This window comes from Vigna radiata, chromosome 1 (assembly GCF_000741045.1).
Source record: "Vigna radiata var. radiata cultivar VC1973A chromosome 1, Vradiata_ver6, whole genome shotgun sequence".
Taxonomy (NCBI): Eukaryota; Viridiplantae; Streptophyta; class Magnoliopsida; order Fabales; family Fabaceae; genus Vigna; species Vigna radiata.
The window spans coordinates 33202689-33224436 of record NC_028351.1 but is presented as its reverse complement, the minus strand read 5'-3'; the positions used below and the strand labels follow the sequence as shown (position 1 = coordinate 33224436).

At 29.0% G+C, this 21748-nt stretch overlaps 2 protein-coding genes across 2 annotated transcripts; both read left to right on the top strand.

The window, feature by feature from the left end:
• Window positions 1-7107: 7107 nt before the first annotated feature.
• LOC106766280 (protein DETOXIFICATION 35) lies at window positions 7108-9407 on the top strand. Its single transcript, XM_014651020.2, has 7 exons — window positions 7108-7480; window positions 7561-8186; window positions 8286-8342; window positions 8453-8691; window positions 8781-8899; window positions 9008-9094; window positions 9303-9407. The coding sequence occupies exons 1-7, from the start codon at window positions 7220-7222 to the stop codon at window positions 9369-9371; spliced, it is 1458 nt and encodes a 485-aa protein (XP_014506506.1). The 5' UTR covers window positions 7108-7219; the 3' UTR covers window positions 9372-9407.
• Window positions 9408-16476: 7069 nt separating this feature from the next.
• LOC106767056 (protein DETOXIFICATION 34) lies at window positions 16477-19519 on the top strand. The gene is made up of 7 exons (XM_014651880.2): window positions 16477-16877; window positions 17041-17663; window positions 17808-17864; window positions 17959-18197; window positions 18316-18434; window positions 18520-18606; window positions 19345-19519. Exons 1-7 carry the CDS (start codon window positions 16617-16619, stop codon window positions 19420-19422), a joined length of 1464 nt encoding a protein of 487 aa, XP_014507366.1. The 5' UTR covers window positions 16477-16616; the 3' UTR covers window positions 19423-19519.
• The last annotated feature ends 2229 nt before the right edge of the window (window positions 19520-21748 follow it).

The window sequence follows — 21748 nt, the reverse complement described above, 5'->3', positions numbered from 1 at the left end:
TCGCACAACGCATTCAAATCACAAGTTGAGATAGAAGCGTTCCGCAAAACGCACCCTTCCTATGCACTAATCAAATTAACAGACAAGAGACTCACCTCTAAAAGAAATTACATTTCACAAAACGCATTCAAATAATTTTTTTTTTCTTACCACAACATGTAATTTATGTATGTCCACAAATTTTCCTATTCTTATTTCAGTTGTTATGACAAAATTTAATTTCTTTCTTTACATCATAAATCAAAAGTTAATTTCTATCTATACATTGTAAATTTGACAATACAAATTTTGATTTAAATTGATGAAAAGTCAGAGTTGTCACACTATAAAATGATTTTTTTTTCTTATACTTCAAGTGTTTGGTAAACAAGTATACATTTAAAATGTCATAAAATATGTTTTATTTAAATCCAAAATAGATAATTTATTTTCTGCAACACTATGGACACCTACGCAAAATTGTGTCAAACTTCTAAGAAAAGGTTAAACCAACGAAAAACAAAGTTTTATAATTTTATTGTATGAGTAAAAATGTACAAGCAAACCTCATTTATATTATTTAATTCTATACACAAGTTACTCAAAGCAATAAAAAAAATAATAAATTAATGATGTAAATATTTATATACGCATTTTAAACAATTCAACTTAAGACATGATTACAATGCTTATAAGTACAAAATATTATTTCAATAATTATAATAATATACAAATCACTATAAATTTATGCTATTAATGTTTTGGCCTTCTAAAAGAATTTTCAAACGTATTAGACCAGAAACTAATTTTACTAGTGAATTGCTAATTAAATGAACATTTATATATAATAGGAATCAAAGGGATTCTTTACCACAATCATTTACCCAACGTTTGAAAATACCATCATTTTTAAAATTTTACATTTAAGTCTCCTTCAATTATACTAAGAGATACTCACAAAAACACTATCTTTTAATAATAAATGCAATGGTGACCATTATCTTTTTAAGGATTCTCAATTTGTGCAACTTGATTATTTTTATTTTTTTTATGTTGGTTCTTAAATGACAAGTAGTAGTCGTGGAATATATTCACTTTTTATGCATGGCAAGATATAGACTTTGGGGAATTTCTTTATATTGTTGTTTGCAATTCATTGGTATGCCTTGGACTATAGTCTAGTGATATATTATTTTCTATATAATATTACTTAGAATTTAATAAGCATCATCGCATCATAAAAGGTATAGGAAAAAGGTTTTGCACCTTTTCGATTATTTTCTTGTTTATTCCTTTTCGAATCCTTCTATTTTACATTATACGTCAATATAGAATATCTTATGGGTCTACATGATATTAAAAAGGATGGCACTAATCAAATTCAATATGGTTGTTCTTTGTGTGGTTAGGAAATTATGAGAAAATTGAATAAGAAGATATTTCAAAATCATGTTTCTTATTTGTTATTATAGGATAAACTTTTGCTTCAAGTACATTATATTAAAGAGTTTCAAGTGTTTTTTTTTATCTAATACAAGATCATAAATAATTTAATTAATAAATAAATAAAATAAAACATTGATGATAGTTAAAAAATGGAAAGATCACATTTAAGAAGGGAATTTCATTCATTTGACACCGATTTAAGGAATTTCAAACCTAAACCGGTTTGATGAAATTTGTTCCTAACTTAACGAACTTGAAGTATACAACAAATTCAAATTAATACAAATATTAACCTAAAATTTAAAAAACTGAAAAATAAAATGAACATTTAGGTTTAGTATGACAACATATTACATGATAAACAAATTCATCCTTATGAGTATACTAGAATGTGTCCCGAATTTAATGAGAATTTATGTATTAATTTTGTATAATATAAATATAGAAAATACATAATTTTTTAAAATAGGTATGAAAACAAGCTATTCACCTCATTAGTATTTATGTCTCATTCTTATATTCATATTCGTTTCAAATTAAACACTTCATTATTATCCTTATTCTTTAATTTCATTTTATTTAAGAAATGTTTCATTATTTATTTTGTTATACAATTTTTTTTAATATGTTAAATATCTAAAATGTACTTTTTCCTTTGTTGAATATCTCGTATTAATTAGGAGTGAAGAAATATTATAATAGATAAGTGAAATGTAATCTTCGTTTTAGAAACTGGTTTTATGTGGTTGAATAAGATGAGTAAAGTATAATTATAATATCTCTTTTAATAAATCAACTTGTCCAATATTTATTAAGTTTACTCATAATATTCTCTCTTACAACACCACCATTGATTAAAATATTTTTTTTGTGCAACTTGATTTAAATGATGAATTGCATTGCAAAAGTACAACTCTCAAATTTATTGAATTAAATCGTTTTGGATAGATTACTTTTATTTGTTGACTAATTTTTATCATGTAAAATGTATGAATCTCAATTTCCAATAGAATAATACTAAATTGTTTTAAATTTTGTTATAATAATTGTTGTTTTCATTATGCCTTATTTGTTTAAATTTTGGAAAATTTATAATTCTATTTTTTCTTAACTCTTGTTACATGATGTATTACCGTTTTTGTAAAACCTCCTATTTTAAAAGTGATGATAGTTTAAAAACAGTGAAGCTTCGTTATTTTAATATTAAATGGTTTATTTATAAATATTTTTGTTATAAATAAGTTTCATTATTTTAAAATACACAATCTCTCTATAAACCACTTTTCTAGAGTTTTCTACCTTTTCTCTAAGAGTTCTAACTCCTAACTCATCTTTTTGACGATCAAAACATGACAACAAGGTCTACATTCCTATCCTATCAGTTTCTGAAATAGAGCAAATAAGTTTCAGCTCCTTTTTGCTCTTTGCTCTTTAATCGAGTCAATGCATGGAAGTTTCCAATGCATGTGTGTCTTGTGATTTTCTTTAAGCTTCTTGGTAAATGTAAGGTCCTAAGGACTTTTTCCTTTTTCAATTTGATGTTTCGTAGGAGTTTTTAGACTTTCCTTGCATTTCAAGTAATTGGGGAGACGTTCGTAGAGCTTTAAAATTCCTTGTGAGGTAAGGGAAGTTAGAATTATTGCTTTAGTTTGTGTTTATATTATAAATTTGGTATCTCTGTGAATTTTAGATGAATTTGAGAAATTGGTATGATTGTGTATAATATGTATGTTGAGTTAATGATTTTGATAGTATGATGTTGAATATAATTTGAATTGTGTGATTGTGATGCTTCATACTGTCATGATTGAGTGTGATGAAATTGTTTGGTGGTTAAAATACTTAATTCAAGTGTTTGGAATGAATGGTAGTCAAATTCTTGAGTTTTAAGGCTAAAAAGGAGGTTTGATGGGTGAGATGGAGAAAGAGAGGTTGATGTAAGAAAGTAACTATCTAGGAGCTGTCATAAGGTAATTTGAGATTTGTTAGAAGTGCTTAGTGAGTGAAATATGATATGTAGCAAAGAATTGGTTCATAGTTGAAGTTTTGAAGCATTTTTAGTGTACAAATGGGGTTTTGAGTAGTGAGATATTAATGTAAAGTGTGTGAACTGTTTTGGAGTGTGTTATTAGACCAATTATGACTTGTTTAGTGGTTTATATCATAAAAATATGTTATGGAAGTGATAATTGCTTCATAGTTTGAGTTTCTTAGTCCATTTTGGAGGTTTAGGTTTAGACTTGGTTAAGCAGTTGGTAAACTGATATAGGGGTTAGAAATTATAGAATTGAGTTTGGATAGCTTATTGGAGTGAATTTGAGTTTTAATGGTCATTTTAAGTTAGAGTGGTGTTTTCTGAGGTTTCTTAGTGTCAAGAGGGTCCTAGGGATTGATTGAAGTGGTGTAGGAAGTGCCCAAAGTCATGGAAATAAGGTTTCAAGTTCTAGGATGGCGTTGAGCACCTTTATCATAGTGCTTCAGGGCCACTTTCGAGTGTCACTAGGGCTGAGCGCCAAGACCCTAGAGTTGAGCGCTAGGATTCCAATGGTTGTAATGCTAAGCGCTAGTTTTTGGGGCTGAGCGCTACTTTTGTTAGTATGAGTTTAAAGGGGTTTTAGTGTTGTTTAGTGGTTTTTTTTTTTTTGGACTGTTCTTATGTGTTGATGTATATGAAATGGTTTCATGTGATTTTTTATGACTTGTAGGGTTGTTTATGACCAATGATTTTATATGTTGGTATTCAATGCAAAAGTGAATGGATATGTATATGGTGTATATGTGAATCAAAGTGGTAAAGAGAGTTCCAAGGAAGAATTTCTCTGTGATGGTTTCAAGAATTGTAAGTATGAATATAGGAAACTCAGTCTTAGAGTTCATCCTGACATTCTAATGGTCTCCTATTCTCAAGTAGAGAGGGATGAGACATGTTGTGAAAATAGTAGGATGTCCTAGCCCAGGGACTTTACCTTGGCCTAAGGTAAGTGATAGCGAACTAACCTTGTGCGTGGTAGCTTGGGGTAGACGAACTGTTTCACCACAACAAGTGCACGAACTGCCATAACTAAAAATTCATACTAATTCGAATAGTTAATCAAAGGATTGTCATACATAAAATGTTTGATTGGTTTCATGTGATATTTATCTTGTGTAAAATGTTTAACATGATGTTTCCTAATTATTGCTTTTAACAGTAAAATTATATTTAAGTTGTAATTTTTTTTTTCTTTTCAATATTAGAAATTAATCCAATTGATTAACCATTACATTGTTATGCTAGAAAAATGACAACCTTTTTATACTATGAAAAAGAAAATTCATATTTAATTGAGTGACAAATCATGTTGTAAACCCAAAACCTAAGCTCAATTCCATAGCCTTATGGTATTGGAAAAATCAAACTTGATTCAAGGCTGGATCAAAAAACAGCCCAAATATAAAAATAATTGAATGGGCCAAACAAAGTCCAGAGCTGACATTTATAAGTCTGTTTCTTCCTGCACCCCATTAAATTTCAAACTTTTTCCTGTATCTCGTCATGGAAATATAGGCTTTCGAAAATTTTGATTCAAAATAGGGATGGGTAGTGGGAATTTGGTATCAAGATTAATATTTTCGGAGACTATATACTTCTTAAAAAGAAAACACGTGATACTATTGATGAATGTCAAAGATATTTACGGAATTCAAACAGTGTATTCTGGAAATCTGATGGGGTGCAGGAAGAAGCAGCGCATTTATAATAACAGTAAAGCTTGGACAAAGGGCCATACATTGATGACTTGATAAATTGGGTGTTGCTCCCTACACCTCCCCAAGTGGGACCTGTACCTCCCCATTAATTTAATTTATTTCAAAAATATTTTATATTTCTCCACTATTTTCTTTTATTCCAAAAATATCCTACACCTTCCTACTATCTTTAACAATCTTTCTTTTTCTCTTAAATAAGTTTGATTCAATCCTATTTTCGTTGTTGAATTTTTTTTTTTCAAATTACTTAATAAATGGTAAGATTTTGTTCTAAATTTCTAGAAAAATGTTTATATACATGTATCTTTTTTTTACATATAGTATCTATAATTTTTAACATTATATTATGTTTTAACTCACCGACATGTTTGACTCAAATAACTTGAATAAAATATTTAATTTATTAGATAAATAATATAAAAATATTATTAAATATCTAAAATATAAAAAAAATATTTGTTAAAGATTTATAATTTATTTAGTTCTTTCGTCATTATAAAGTTAGTATATAATAATAATAATATATCATTATTTACTATTAATATTATTATGTTTATTATTTTGTATTTGCATCTAACTTTTAATTTTATAAAATGGAAATGGTAGAACTACTAATATTGAAGTTTCTTTTGAATTTTATATTTTGTAGTATGTTATAAATTCAAATCTGAAACACATTAATCTCCATTAATGTAGAGAGAGAAAAAGAAAGATGGTTAAGGATAGTGGAAAGGTGTAGGGTATTTCTGGAATAAAGAAAATAGTGGAGATGTGTAAAATATTTTTGAAATAAATTAAATTAATGGAGAGGTACAAGTCCCATTTGGGGAAGTGTAGGGAGCAACACCCTGATAAATTTTAGTAACAACTTTTATGTAAGCATGTATATATGCAGAAATATATTATTTCCAATAATATATTATTTTTACTGATTAAATAATTAAAAATATAAATCATAAAATTCTATAAATTTTGTTAGGTAACTGTTATTTATGTTTTACAGTTTTCAATTGATTTTAGTAAACAGCAAATAATATATTAGTTAATGTATTTCTTTTTAATGAAGTATATTATCTCTTATATTAATGATTATGCATGTTTAATAAAAAATATGTATTTCTTTTTAATGATTTACAGTACTTTAAATAATAAATCTTAAGAAATAAATTTGTTTTTTATTTTGTTTAATATTCTAACGACTTAAATACAATTTTTTTTTCTCGCTAGTGAGCTCATTCTAACCTTTCATTTGTTTTTATCTTATAAAATCGGTCGGTGGAACATTAGAAGCAACAAACAAAATTTTTTAATAAGGATTAACATAACGTTTTAAATTTAACTCAATTTTACAAAGTTTAATTATAAGTTTACACTTATTTATATTTTAAAGATTTTACAACTATTAACATCTTTTTAAAAAATACTTTTTTATACATTTTAACTTATATTTTACTTTTTATTCTTTTTTTTTTTAAAAATATAATTCTGTACATTTTTATAATTATTTTACTTTAACTCAAATGAATATAAAAATATATGTTTTTATTATTTTTTTCATAACTTTTTAAGGAAAAAAATTTTTTAATAATTTTTTTTATAACATTTTAACAATACATATATAATAATTTATGATTGGTTCGTTTTAAATATTTTTTAAAATAAATTTAAATATATTAATAAAATATGTCACATATGTCCAGTTATTAAAAAAGTTGTTAGAAAAAAAGTTGTTAAAAGATAATGCCTTCTTTTAACATTTTGTACTCATGACTCGTAGGTTAAGAAATAAGTAATCTTTAGACATAATGATTACTGCCAGTCCAAATTGTGTCCACAAAGTTACGAAAGATTCTCCAGTTGTGGCCCTTTACTTGTAAGATGCTTGATGTAATACACTAAAACAATTCAAATTTCAATAATGCCGATATTTTCACTGAGAGAAAGACCTCACACAGAAGATTAATGTAATGTAACCACATGCTGATTATACTTATAACAAATTTCATTCTCAGAAGCTGTGTGTGAAGGAAGAAGAACTCCTGAAATGGAGACACCATTAGTGACCCAGAAGTTTACTTCAGAATCTGACTATTCTGCACTGAAAAGGTTGAAGGATGTTAAATTTGTTTTGTGGACAGAGACAGTGAAGATATGGAAGATAGCTTTGCCAGTGGCATTGACCCATCTCTTTCAGTTCCTCACAAACTCCTCAACTTCCATCTATGCTGGTCATCTAGGTGACATTCAACTCTCTTCAATCTCTGTTAGCCAAGGTGTTCTCAGTTCCATCTATTTTTACTTGCTGGTTAGTTACCACATGCCTAAACTTTCATATTTTGCTGGTTTTTTCTTCATCTTATCTAACCCTCAAGTGAAAAATTGCAGTTTGGTATGTCATCTGCACTGGCAACACTTTGTGGCCAAGCTTTTGGAGCAGGGCAGATTGTTTCTACTTGCATTTATGTTCAAAGGTCATGGATTATACTCACCATCACTTGTACAATCCTCTTGCCTGTTTATGTATATGCCACACCATTGTTGAAGTTGCTAGGCCAGGATGAAGAAATAGCTGATCTTGCTGGCACATATTCTATACAATTGATTCCCCACATGTTTTCCTTTGCTATAGTTTTTCCCACCCTCAGATTTCTTCAGGCCCAGAGCAAGGTTAAAGTGATCATGTGCATAGCATTTGTGGTTCTGCTCATTCAAAATGGCTTGCTTTACATGTTCATACATGTGTTTGGTTGGGGTGTAACTGGTTTAGCCATGGTGAGTGACATCATAGGGTGGCTCTATGCTTTGGCTTTGGTTGTGTATACCATTGGATGGAACAAGGAAGAATGGAGTGGATTTTCTTGGATGGCATTCAGGGATTTATGGGCATTTGCTAAGTTATGCCTTGCTTCATCTGTCATGATTTGCTTAGAGCAATGGTATCTTACATGCATTATGCTCCTTGTTGGTCTTCTAGAGAATCCTGTCATTTCTGTTGCTTCCTATTCTATCTGGTAAGATCATCAACTTTTACTTCAAAGTTAAAACAGTTTTTACCATGATTTTCACTTTGCAATGAATAGAACTCTTTGTCTTGCTTTTTGTGTTTTTAGCTTCAATGTTCAGGGTTGGCACTTCACACTGCTCCTAGGAATAAACACAGCCATAAGGTGAGTCACTACAAAGTATAATATGACAGTTTATGCAGATGAATTTAATTTCTCAGAAAACTGTAAGTGTTTTCAGTTCTTGGTTTGATTTGTGAATCTTTGTCTCAAAGTGTTCGTGTCTCCAACACGCTTGGCATGTCACAGCCAAGAGCAGCGAAATACTCTTTCTATGTGGCAATGTTGGAGTCTCTCCTTCTTGGTATTCTTTTCATGACACTTATTTTCCTCACTAGAGAAGATTTCGCCACCATCTTTACCAGCAGTGAGGATATCACACTTGCTGTCACTGAATTAGCATATCTTCTTGGTATAACAATGCTTCTCAATAGCATATCTCAGGTCATTTCAGGTCAATATCTCCAAGGTTTAATAGTTATATTTAGGTGAACTCATTTTGTAATATAAATTGAGAAAATTTTGTATTTTATATTTGCATAGGTGTGGCCATTGGAAGTGGATGGCAAGTGATGGTTGCTTACATAAACATGGCATGTTATTACATTGTTGGACTCCCAATTGGAATTTTCCTTGGTTTCAAGCAGCATTTAGGGGTAAAGGTAAGAATTTTCTTTTTACTTCAATGTCTAAGATATCATATATATGTGTGTAGAATATTTACAATGCAATTTGTCTTCATTGAAATATTGAAATGAGTGAATATTTAGGGTCTCTGGGGAGGCACAATGTGTGGCAGTATTCTGCAGATTTTAGTTCTCTTGCTCATTATTTGGAAGACTAATTGGACCAAAGAGGTAACCTATATATATATACTAAGACTTTCTGAGTAATTCAGCAGCTATTTTTTGGCAACCAATTCAAAAATTTGCACATGGTTTTTTATGTTAATTAATCTTTGATTTCTTTAACAAATTTTCATGTATGAAATTATTCATATATATTTTTTAATCTATTTTCTTTACTATGAAAGACATGCTTGATGGTTCTTTTTTATGACTGCAGGTGGAGGAAACAGCTCATCGCATGCGAACATGGAACATTGACAACCACCACTCAGAGGATGTTACATGAGAAATTATCATATGGCATTTTCAACCTACTTTCACAGAAAAATATATGTGGAAAATGACACATATTTTGTAGTTTATTACAAATTTGACATGATAATGCAAATTTTTATGTGTGTATGAGAAAAATTCATTTAGGTTATTAAATCCATGTATTGGTACTAGATCGATATACACTATTTAAACTTCTTTTTGAAAACTTTTTCATGATTTTGTTCTGCGTTTAAAAGTAAAATAGAAAATGTACTTAAATTATTATTTATATCAAATTCTAAATAATAAAAAAAGAAATTATTTTTTAGAAAAACATGTATATTGAAGTTTAAGACAAAATAATTTTCATGAAATTTAATGTATATTAAAGTTTATATATAATAAGAAATTATGAAAAAATTATTATTCTTCTTAATCTGTCCAACTGAATATTTAAGATTTAATACTTGTAAATTAATATTACCATCTCCTCTCTCTATTCATTTGTAAAAAATTACATTTGTTAAAAAAAACTCTAGAGTTAGTATAAATGATTTTTGTATTGAATCTCAAACGGAAAACTAACGCTAATTCACAACAACAGTATATTTAATCAAACAAATAATTACATATGCAACATATAATATATTTAAGCAAACAATATATTTAACAAAACAAATAATTATATGTTCATATTAAAAGGAAATTTTTAAGAATAAAAACCTGGAACGTGAAAGCTAGTCAACAATAGAGAATATCCATGTTTTAGAAGCTATAAAACCTCACCACAAAAATACAATATCTGAAAAAAAAAAACACATTACATCCGTTAATATTGCAAAATTCAATAGTAATTAGATAATTATGCTCCGCCACTATTGTAAGCAGAATTTACATTAATATTCATAATTTATATATAAAAGTTATTGCATAATACCAATTCAAAGTAGGAATAAATAATTGTTATAAATAACAAAGCAAAAGTAAATTTGGTGGACTAATTAAAGTTTATTTTATTAGATAAAACTCCTTTTGAGGAATTTGAAATTGTTTAACAATAACACAATTCTAAAATTGTATATGGCTACTTCTGAGTAGCCACAAATATGAATTAGAAATTTTCCATTTATCCATTAAAAGTTAAATATGATAAAATGACAAAAGAAATTCATCTATTGAAGAACCAATATGCCAATTTATTTTGTTAAAAACCGAATTCAAAATTTGTAGGTAAGTATTTTACATATATGTTACTAGAGAGCAAATAACCAATACAAAGCTATCATTAAAGAACTAAAGAAAGCTGAAAAATAAACATCCATATTCTTCATTGATGATCATGAACAAAGAGGAACTTGGGAGCGTGGCGGTGACGAATGACCAATGGCAGCTATTGGGTTGGATCGGCAAGTGTACCGAGTCGCATAAGTAATATAAAATGGTAAGACCAAGTATCGTATCCCAAAGGACTCTCGCAGCTAAACAGTCGTGTGATAACAAAATTAATTAAGACTTAAAAATAAAAAGAGATCATTGGGTTTGGTGCAAAAAAATAATAAAATAAAATAAAATGCAATTGATCAATGGCAAAGGAGCATAGAGATGAATGGAGGTTGATTTATATAAGATGGATATGTTGTTGGGGTTAGATTTCACCAAGTTCCCTCTCATGTATATAATAATTCTTCTTTATGCATTAATGCCAACGTCTCTCACTAAATTACCTACCCCAATCCCTCGGTGAATAAGCCTGTCCCTAATTACCAATTCATACAATCCCTAGCATTCTTGGTAAAAAGATGTGAAGAGCAAGAGTTATGACGACCAAGACTCATACCCTTATCCCTGAGAAATATAACCCTTAGGAATAATTCAACAAGAACCTGAATAGAAAGGAACCTCCCGACACTCATGCAATTCATAAATCATGTTATTGTATAAGCAAGCAAGAAAGAGATGAATTATTCTAACAATTAATGAAGAAAGCATATGAAATTAAGAATCAATTCAAATACACGAGAGTTTACAAGGTTACATCGTTCCCCAACAACAAATAGATCCCCACAGACATGGGGGAACTCTATGAAAAATGGAGGAAAGAATGAGAAAGAAAGCCTAAGAATTGGATAAAGAGTGTATTACTATGCTCTTCTCTTCTAAGGATGCAAAACCTAGAGCCCCAGGGTCATTTAAATAGTGCCGGAGGCGTGCCAAAATAGGGTCCGGTCCAAAAGAATTGAAACAATGCAGAAACAGGGCCTGGTCCAGGAAAGTCGTCGCTCAGGAGTCTAAGGAGGTCGCCCGGGCGAGAATTGCACCTCTTGTGTGGCCTGGGCCATCAATTGGATGCCCAAGCTTCGAGCCCCCGTCACCCGGTGCAACCAACGTCGATTTCTGACGTTGAAAAACTGCACTCTGGTTGGCTTTTCTGCATTCAGCTTTGACTTTTCAGCACTACAACTGTTTGTTACTTTAACTCTTCTTTCAAATCATTCCAATAGCCTACAAAATCAAAGGAATTAGTCAAAAAATCATTAAGTTCCACCTCAACTCTCTTATTTATAAAACTAAAGCAAAAACACGAGGTAAAGAAAATTTAAGTCAAAAAGGGTAATTTAGTATCAAAATTACATCACAGATAACAGTATTTTCAATCGTTATTAGCAGCAACGAACGGTTGGTGGCGGCAACAAGCAGCATAGTTCACACGAGACAAATGGAAGCATAAACGTTGGTCGACAATCAATAATCGAGGCAACGAGGCAATGGTTGTGTGTGAGGGAAATGGAGTCAAGGGCGCACACCTTGAGACCGCGAGGAACATTGTTGCGCAGGGAAGAAGAAATGCGAGGAAGAAGAACGAAAGACAACACGAGGAAGAAGAATGAACAATAGGTTAACAATTTTTACACTATCGAAATAGATACTACGTCAGTTCTTTAGTTAACCGAGGCAGTAGACAACTTATTGCCTCGGTTTTTCATGAAATCATGCCTAAAGTGGTCCGAAAAAAATAAAAATAAAATATGAAATGAAAATTTTGAAATTGTTTTCAACCTATACGCCTCAGTTCACGGTTAAACTGAGGCATAAATCAATTTTAACATCGGCTCCCCCAGGATCGAAGCCATAGGGGTTGACAAAAGGAATTGGAACGTTAAAAAATCAGAACTGTTAGGTGTTGAACAAGACATATTGTCTCGGTTTTGCTTGGAACCAATGTCGTAAGACATACTATCTCGGTTCTGTTTGGAATCGATGTCGTATGTCCTAATACACTGTCATGTCAATGAATTTCAGAGGTTGTAGAGGGATTCTGAAGAACTTTCTGCATCGGTTCTCTGACCAATCGAGGCAATAGCTCTTTTTCAAAAAGATATCAAGCAAAATGTCTATTCTGTAAAGGGACAAGTGGAATTTTGCAGAGTTTTAAGCATAAGTTTTCACTTTAACCAAGGTAATATAAGTTTTATGTCTCGGTTTCCTTTGAACCGAAACGTATAAGTTCACCAAAACTATGAAAATGCCATCAGATTGTGATAGACTTTGACTTTTTCTAAACTAAAACCTATTTTGAAAATTTAAATCCAAATTCTGCAATAACATGTGTTTGAAACCTCAATTTCATTCAATCTAAATATCATTAGATTTTACTGCTAAAATAAGATTTATATATATATATATATATATATATATATATATATATATATATATATATATATATATATATATATATATATAATATTATTCATTTTAAAACTCAACTTTGCCATTCAAAACTTTGCCATAATTTTATTTTTAAAAAATATCTATAAAATTAAATAAAGAAAATGTATTTAAATTGTTATGATGTGAAATATGTTAAAGACAAAATAATCAAAATCAATGCATCTCAATTATTATTCACTTTAAGACACAATATTATCACAAATCTATATTTAAAAGACACCTCAAAAATAAAGAAAAATATATTTAAAATAATATGGTATGGTCGATTCTTAAATCTTACTAATCATACTTTGTTTTCTAAAGTTCCTTATGTTTAGTGACCACGTGAAATAAAAAATTTGATATAATTTAAGTACTTTTGCATAATACAATCTGATAAGTTAAAATTAGATATTTTTACGTCGATGCTTATCCTAAACGGCATCTTATATTCTTTTGAAAAGTTTAGCGTTCCTAAAAAATATATATTGACTAACAATATTTTTTACTTAATGGATAATATTTATAAAATATAGTATAATAAAAATAATTTTATATTGACATTATTTATTTTAATATATAATAAAGAATTATCAAGTGATAATTCTTAATTATTGTAAAAAATGAAATTAATAATATAATTAATTTACTACATTATGCCATTTAAATATAAACGAATCCATTGTAAATAAAGCTTGGAATACAGCTTTAATATGAATGAAAAAAAAAGTATCAATCATCTCACTTTATTTCTTTGTTTATATATTATTGGAAAATGTTCTACTTTTAACAAAACATTTTGTGGAGATAATGGACCTCAACATTCTCTACCACTCATGGTATGATCAATTAATTCCATTGCCATTATCGTGGTTTACCTTTCCATGTCCCACTTTTGTCGTTATGATTTTCAGAAGTTCTCGTGAAAAATGTAAATGGTTCTTTAATTTTGGAAAAAGTTAATTTCATGATGAACAACTATTTTTGTTTTTTCAATTTGCAACATATAAAAAAATAAATAATTTGAGAATTTTATTCAAAATTATTTCTATATTAATTTTCCGTGCTTCGTGGGAATGATGTTTCACCATCAACTTGTCTCTACTTTATTTGCAATACTAACATGTTACTAAATAATTATGGGAAGACAATGTAAACACTATGTCATGCAATTTGAGTGATAAAACAAACTTACTAGTGAAAGAATATAGAAAGTTATTGACATTTTCCAACGAAGATATCAACCATCACTTGATAAAGGCACTATAATAGAGAGATAAAAAAACATAAAGTCATACTTTCCACTTCTTTTTTCCTAGAGAACTTAAGGTTACATTACTTTTTGAAACTTGATTTGATTGAGAAGCTATCATTAGTATCATTTTTTCACTTGATAAAGGTACTATAATAGAGATTAAAACATAAAGTCATAGTTTCCACTTCTTTTTTTTTCTTAGAGAACTTAGAGTTACATTACTTTGCAACTTGATTTGATTGAGAAGCTATCATTAGTATATCAGTGGTGCGGTTGCTTGGTGCATTATACGAACATTTACCTTGGATCATTTTTCACGTGGTTGCTTGGTGCATTGTGTTAACATTTTTACCTGGATCATTTTTCACGTGCTGGTGTTTGACAATTTTCCTTTTATACATTTTACAACAATATAGTTTTATTAAGTTGATCGAATTATGTGATAATTTGGTTTTCACCATTAGATTCACAACAACCCTTTAAATTTAGATTAGTTTCCCAAAAAAAGATAATGTATACTACAAAAGTCAAATATTATCAACATTTAAATTTCGTCAAAAATATGAAAAATTCTATAGTAATAATTATTTTTAAAACATTTTTTATAGACTAAAATCTATCGGTAATAGTGCATTCGATAATATATACTGATGGATCAAAATCCGTCAATAAAATATATTGATAAATATCACGATCTCATTCATCTTTTCTTTCCTTCTCTTCTTCTTCTTTCTTTTAACTTTTTATTTTATTTTATTTTTAGTCTCCTTCACCTCCTCTACACCCTTAATCTTTAGTGGAGAGTGGATCTTCTCCAAGCATCACGTTGAGAACCTACTATCTCAAATTTGGTTTCGTCAATGGATTTGTGTTTCATGGTGAGACAATGAAGAGATAGTGCACAAGAAAATGGAGATTTGGTTGAGATGGCACTCGTGAAATACCCTCATGATTTGGTTTCGTGAAGTAGCCTTGTAGTGGTAGGATTTAATTGTGTTGTTGTTCGCGATTTAATTTCGATGCAGGTACAATGGTGGTGCGCATTGGTTTCATGTATATCTTTGTTAATAATTTTAGATTTTGAAGGTGGAATTGTTAAAGGTAAGAAGATGAAATAATGTAGTCGGAAAATTTTTTACTTTTTTTATTGACAAATTTATTAATAGAAAAATTTATTGGTAATAAATATTTTACATTATCAATAAGTGTTATAGAGGAATTTCAGATTCAAAATTATTGAAATATTTTATCGATAAAAATCTGTTAATAAATAAAATAAGCATTATTGATAAATTTACAGAAAAAAAATCTATCAATAATAAATCATTTGATAAAATCTATCAATAAAATTACAAAATATGTTGATAATTTAAATTAATTGACGAATTTTATTTGTCAATAAGATTTCATAGATAATTTAAGCAAGGAATAAATATAATTGTTTAATTTAAAAATGATTACATACGTGACATTTCGTAATTTTGGGTTTATTTCATATAGAATTTTATTAATAAAAGATTATATATGTATGTGACTTGAGACTTATCTTATATAAAATATTTGAAACTATTTTTAATCTAAAATCTTGAAATATTAAATTTATTGATTTTTTTTCTTACACGTATCCATGTATGTTATATATTTCATTATTTGAGTTAGTATAAATTTTATCATATATAATAGTAAATAAAAATTAAAAAATAAATAAGAGTATTAAAAACAGTAGTCTGTGAAAAATATTATAAAAATAGTTTATATAATCATGATATAAAATAGAAAAAGAAATTAGAAATTATATATAAAACTACAACTTTTCTAAAATTAAAATTACATTATTAATATACGGACAAAAAAAATACATGAAAGTTATACATAAAAGCACGACCTTCTGAAGAAGTTGTGTAACTTAGAGTATTATTAATTTTCTTAGAAAATATTATATATTTTTTAAGAAATTTAAAATATGTGTTTACTATTGAATTTGAAGCAGGGTGTATGAGGTTTTGCAATGAGAACCGCAAACCCCTAAGAATCGTATACCAGAGGAAAGTGCTTGAGACATCTGTGACAGACCATCTCAAATTTCACAATGATGTGATACAACAAACACCATTTTCACTTAATAAATTATCAAAATTTTGACTTAATAAATTCTTTCATTTTTAGTTTTAACTCTTAATGTATGTCTCAAAAATTTTCAAACCCCACTTCGGTAATAAGGATTTTTAGGTTCATACAGTGTAACAGTGAGGTTATCAAAAAATTACATAAGAAAATTCTGTCTGAGAAAGTGTTAAGGGAAGAACTCCAGAAATGGAGACACCATTAGTACCCCAAAAGTTGAGTGCAGAAGCTGACTACTTGGCAGTGAAAGGGTTGAAAGATGCTAAATTTGTTTTTTGGACAGAGACAGTGAAGATATGGAGAATAGCATTTCCAATGGCACTGTCTGCACTGTTTCAGTTATTAACAGTGCTCTCAAATTCTGTCTATGCCGGTCATCTTGGAGACCTTGAACTCTCTTCTCTCTCTGTTTACCAAGGTGTCCTTGGTTCCATCTATTTTTACTTGTTGGTCAGCACCTCTCTTCATCAAAACCTTCTTTTTTTCTTCTTCTTTACATTCCTAAACACAGGAAAATGAACTTACAAAACCATTGATGACTGTTTCACATATGGGAAACTTTGGTGTTGATTTCTCTTTTTATCCTTTCTAACTTTCATGTACAAAATTGCAGTTTGGTATGTCTTCTGCACTGTCAACACTGTGTGGCCAAGCTTTTGGAGCTGGGCAAATTCAATCTACTTGTATTTATGTTCAAAGATCATGGATTATACTTAGTTCAACTTGCATAATCCTCTTACCTATTTATGTATATTCCACACCAATCTTAAGGTTGCTTGGCCAGGAAAAAGAAATTGCTGATCTTGCTGGAAGGTATTCTAGGCAAGCAATTCCCTACATGTTTTCCTGTTCCATAACGTTTCCCTTGCATGCGTTTCTGCAGTCTCAGAGCAAGGTTAAAGCTATTATGTGCTTTGAATTTCTGGGTTTTCTCTTGCAAAATGTGCTGCTGTACGTCTTCGTAACTGTGTTTGGTGGGGGTATATCAGAGATAGCCATGGTCACTAACATCGTAGCATGGCTTTACGCTTTGGCTTTGTTTGTGTATACCATTTTTTGGTGCAAAGAATGGAGTGAATTTTCTTGGATGGCATTCAGGGATTTGTGGGCATTTGCTAAGTTTAGCTTTTCAGCATCTGTGATGAGTTGCTTGGAACAATTGTATGGTACATGCATTGTTCTCCTTGCTGGTCAAGTTGACAATCCTGTGATTGCTGTTGGTTCTTACTCAATTTGGTAAAACTGTCAACTTTTACTGATCTTCTGCTGTTTAAATTGGTCATAACACACTTTTTCTTTGATTTTCGTCTTCCACTCAATTCAATTTAACTTCTTTTTGTTTACTGGTTTTCTTTTATATATATACTTTTGTATTTGTAGCTTTAATGTTCAGGGTTTGCACTCAATGCTGGTCCTTGCATTAAGGGCTGCCACAAGGTGAGTAACCATAAAATAGAAACATAGATGTAATATTACGTTACTGATGTAAGAGGTTGATCTTATGTTGGTTATTTGTTCTGTGGCATTCAAGCATTCGGGTCTCCAATTCACTAGGAATGTCTCATCCAAGAGCAGCCAGATACTGTTTCTGTGTGACAATGTTTCAGTCTCTCCTCCTTGGAATTTTGTTCATGACTGTGACATTCTTGAGTAAAGAAGAGTTTGCCAAAATCTTTACCAACAGTGAGGAAATGATAGGAGCTGCTGCTGACTTAGCATACCTTCTTGGTGTATCAATGGTTCTGAATAGTGTTTCACAAGTGATGTTAGGTGATTCTTTGCTTTTCCAGATTCAAAAGCTTTATTCTGTAACATGCTGTCCCTATCTCATGATTGTTCTTCAATTATTGCAATAAACTCTAATGCTTTTTCTGACATGTCCACAAAGGTGTGGCCGTTGGGAGTGGATGGCAAGTTATGGTTGGTTACATAAACCTGGCATGCTATTACATTGTAGGACTCCCTATTGGATTTTTCCTTGGTTTAAATCAACATTTAGGTGTCAAGGTAAGAATGTTCTTGTCATAGTTTCTTTAAATCCACATTTTAAGCTTCCTTAAATTTTACAAACCTATAAGGTTTTCTTCCTTAGGGTCTTTGGGGAGGCACATTGTGTGGCAGGGCTCTTCAGATATTAGTCCTCCTTGTGATTATTTGGAAGACCAACTGGTCTAAGGAGGTAATTTTCCAAAGTTTTGCAACTATCTTTTGTATCCTAATTGATAAATGAAAAAAAAAAAATTAACCATTTTGACAACCTTTTTACAACTGTGATAATTTATTACAAGTGAGTTTCAAATAGGATTAAATATGTTTTTAGTCTCTATACTTTGGGGTGATTTTGGTTTTAGTCCCTCTTTCAAATTAAAGTATAATTAGTCTTTCAACTTTAGAAAACTCTGGTTTTAGTTTTTTTTACCAAATTTTTTTAACTTTATTTGTTGTTTCAAGCACGTTTCATTACAGCATCTGGATTGTTTACACTGTTTGACACATTTTTGCTTCAATGTTAACTGAAAAACGCGTTTGAAATAGCAAATAAAGTTGAAAAAATTTGGTAAAAAGGACTAAAACCAGAGTTTTATAAAGTTAAAGGACTAAATTGTACCTTAGTTTGAAAGAGAGACTAAAACCAAAATCGTCCCAAAATATAAAGACTAAAAACATATTTAATCCTTTCAAATATTCAGATAAATAAAATGGTGACACATAATTTATTTATTGTAAAAAAGTTATTAAAAGAATTTGTTAACTGATAAATATTAGCTATTAACAAATTTTTTGCTTTTGAACAATCATGAAGTTAGTCGTATCACATGGAAATGATGCTTTTTGTTTGTTTCCTTAAGAAGTTTAAAATCTTTTCTGGTGTAAAATCTGTGTATTTTGGTGTAATTCATGAGGGATATGATTGCAGGTGGAGCAAACAGCTCATCGCATGAGAATATGGAGAATCAACAACCTCCTCTTGGATGACATGGGAAATGTTACATGAAAAAACAAAAATGTTTCATTTTGCTAAAAACGTTTCAATCATTGCTGGTGTAACCGTGTTTTATATATAATATTATGCCAGGGGATGATTATTTGTATATCATAGTATATATATATTGTTGAAAAAAGTTCTGTTAACAAGAGAATGAGAAGATGTGAAGTAGTTTTTCCTAATTTTGAAATGTACTTTTGAAGCATGTGTTTACGAAAAAGTAAAGAATGAGTGATTCAAAATAAAAAATTTATATTAATATTAGATACATTATTACTTTTTTTTCTTTATTTAAAATACGATGACAAAATATTAGTCTGTTCAATTTTGTTTAATAGAGCAGATTGAAAATTTTAATCTGTTTCACCAAAGAGCGAGTCAGTAGGTTAGTCCACTAACATTTTTTTAATTTTATGTTTTTAAAATTTATTTTACATATATGTGTAAAAACTTTAAGAATATAAAGAAAATATTTTCTATAATATTAAAATTAATGTATAAACGGATTGGAAATAAAATAAAACTTTGAAGAAGTTATATGACTCAGTTGTAATTTATTTTAACAATTACAGTTATCTAATTATTATTTTTAAAGTTTCTAAAATAACATTATATTTTATTTTAAAAGTGGTTTCGAGAAGAATTTTCAAACTTTCATAATTACTCGTGCTTCCTTTTTTATAAAAGCTGGTTCCACAGCCGCATGATGTACAAGCCCACTAAAAGGATGTTTCTTAAAAAAAAAATACATAAACTGTATAAAAAAATATTTTATTTCAATAAAAATTCTTTAATTTCTTAACCAATATTATCAAAACTAGGATGATAAAGAAACTAATTTTTTAAAACTACTCTACATATATTTTATAAATTTCTAACTTTATTATTTACCAATGACAATATGTTCATCTTATGTTGTCCTATATGGTTGCCAAACAAAAAATCTCTATGCCATTAAATAGAGTATTGCAATTGTCTTTGGAACTTATATTTTTATCATAGAGGTGAATTGGTTAGTGTAATCTGTGTTGGTTTGATCCTCATTGGCCTGCTAAGAATGAGGTAGGTTGGATTCCCCCCACAAATTAAATATTTTTGAATTTTTTAATTAATAAATTAATTTTTTAATAAATTAATTAAAATAAACCGTAATTTAAAAATATTAATGGTTACATTACAATATTCCTTTTAAATATTTTTTATTTTAATTTAAGAAAAAGGCCCACCTTACTTTTGGCCTTCTAAATTTTGGTGGATTTAGATACCATGATCCACTATATCATTTCTACTTGTATACATGAAAAGAAATATTTAAAGCAATTAAAAATAAATCTATATTCAAATTTGATTAGTGTGATAATTTCTATTACATCATCAACAAGTTTTGCATATTGATCAACGTTATTCTTTTTTCCCGTGCTTTTTTTTTCAATTGTTGTTTTTTCATTTCAATATTTTATTTAAAGTGTTGAGTTTTTAATATTTTCTTTAGTTTGTTGTTATTTGAGAAAATCTTGAACTTATTATTCAAATGTTATGTTCTTAAATTTTTTAATGAACATAAAAATAGATAGATGTCATAAATATCTCTCATTGAATTATTATCCTAAAATAATATCAACTTAGCCTTATCATAAGTTTTCTCCAAGTTTTTCATGAAGACCCAACTACCATTTTTTTTTATTTATATATTTTTTAATGTAATTGAAAGCTTCTTAAACTAAAATAATGTTATTTGTATACTCTTTGTGGAAGGAAACATTTTTGAAAGAGTATAATCGCATTAGAAAAAACCTTAGAGGACATACTTATAATGAAAGAAAGATAGTCTTATATGTCATATTGTATAAGTAGAGGTCTATATTTGTTCAATAAAGTTGAATGATCTACTTCAGGACTCAAGCTAGAATTATATAATAGGTAAAGGGTAAATAAGACATTATATCGTCAATCCTTCCGAATCTCTATACTTTTGCGAGTGATGACAAATTTATAAATCCCTTAAATCTGTGTCTTTCCTTCTTCGCATTTCGTCTAAAGTGAATATAAAAGACATTGCATTTCCTCGCTCTCAAATACCCATGAATAGTGTTTTATATTCAAGTGAACACAGCCTAAGAGAGACAATAAATCTAAAAGAGAATATCTCCAAAACTCAAATTGAAAAAAATATTTCATCACATATTATAATTATTAGAAATTTAAGTAAAAGTTTGAGTTTGGTATTAAATAGAAATAAAAAAGTTAAATACCATAAAAATTATTATTTTAATATTTTAGATAGGAGATGATATTTTAATCTTTGATTATTCAGAATTCATTTATCTGTACATTT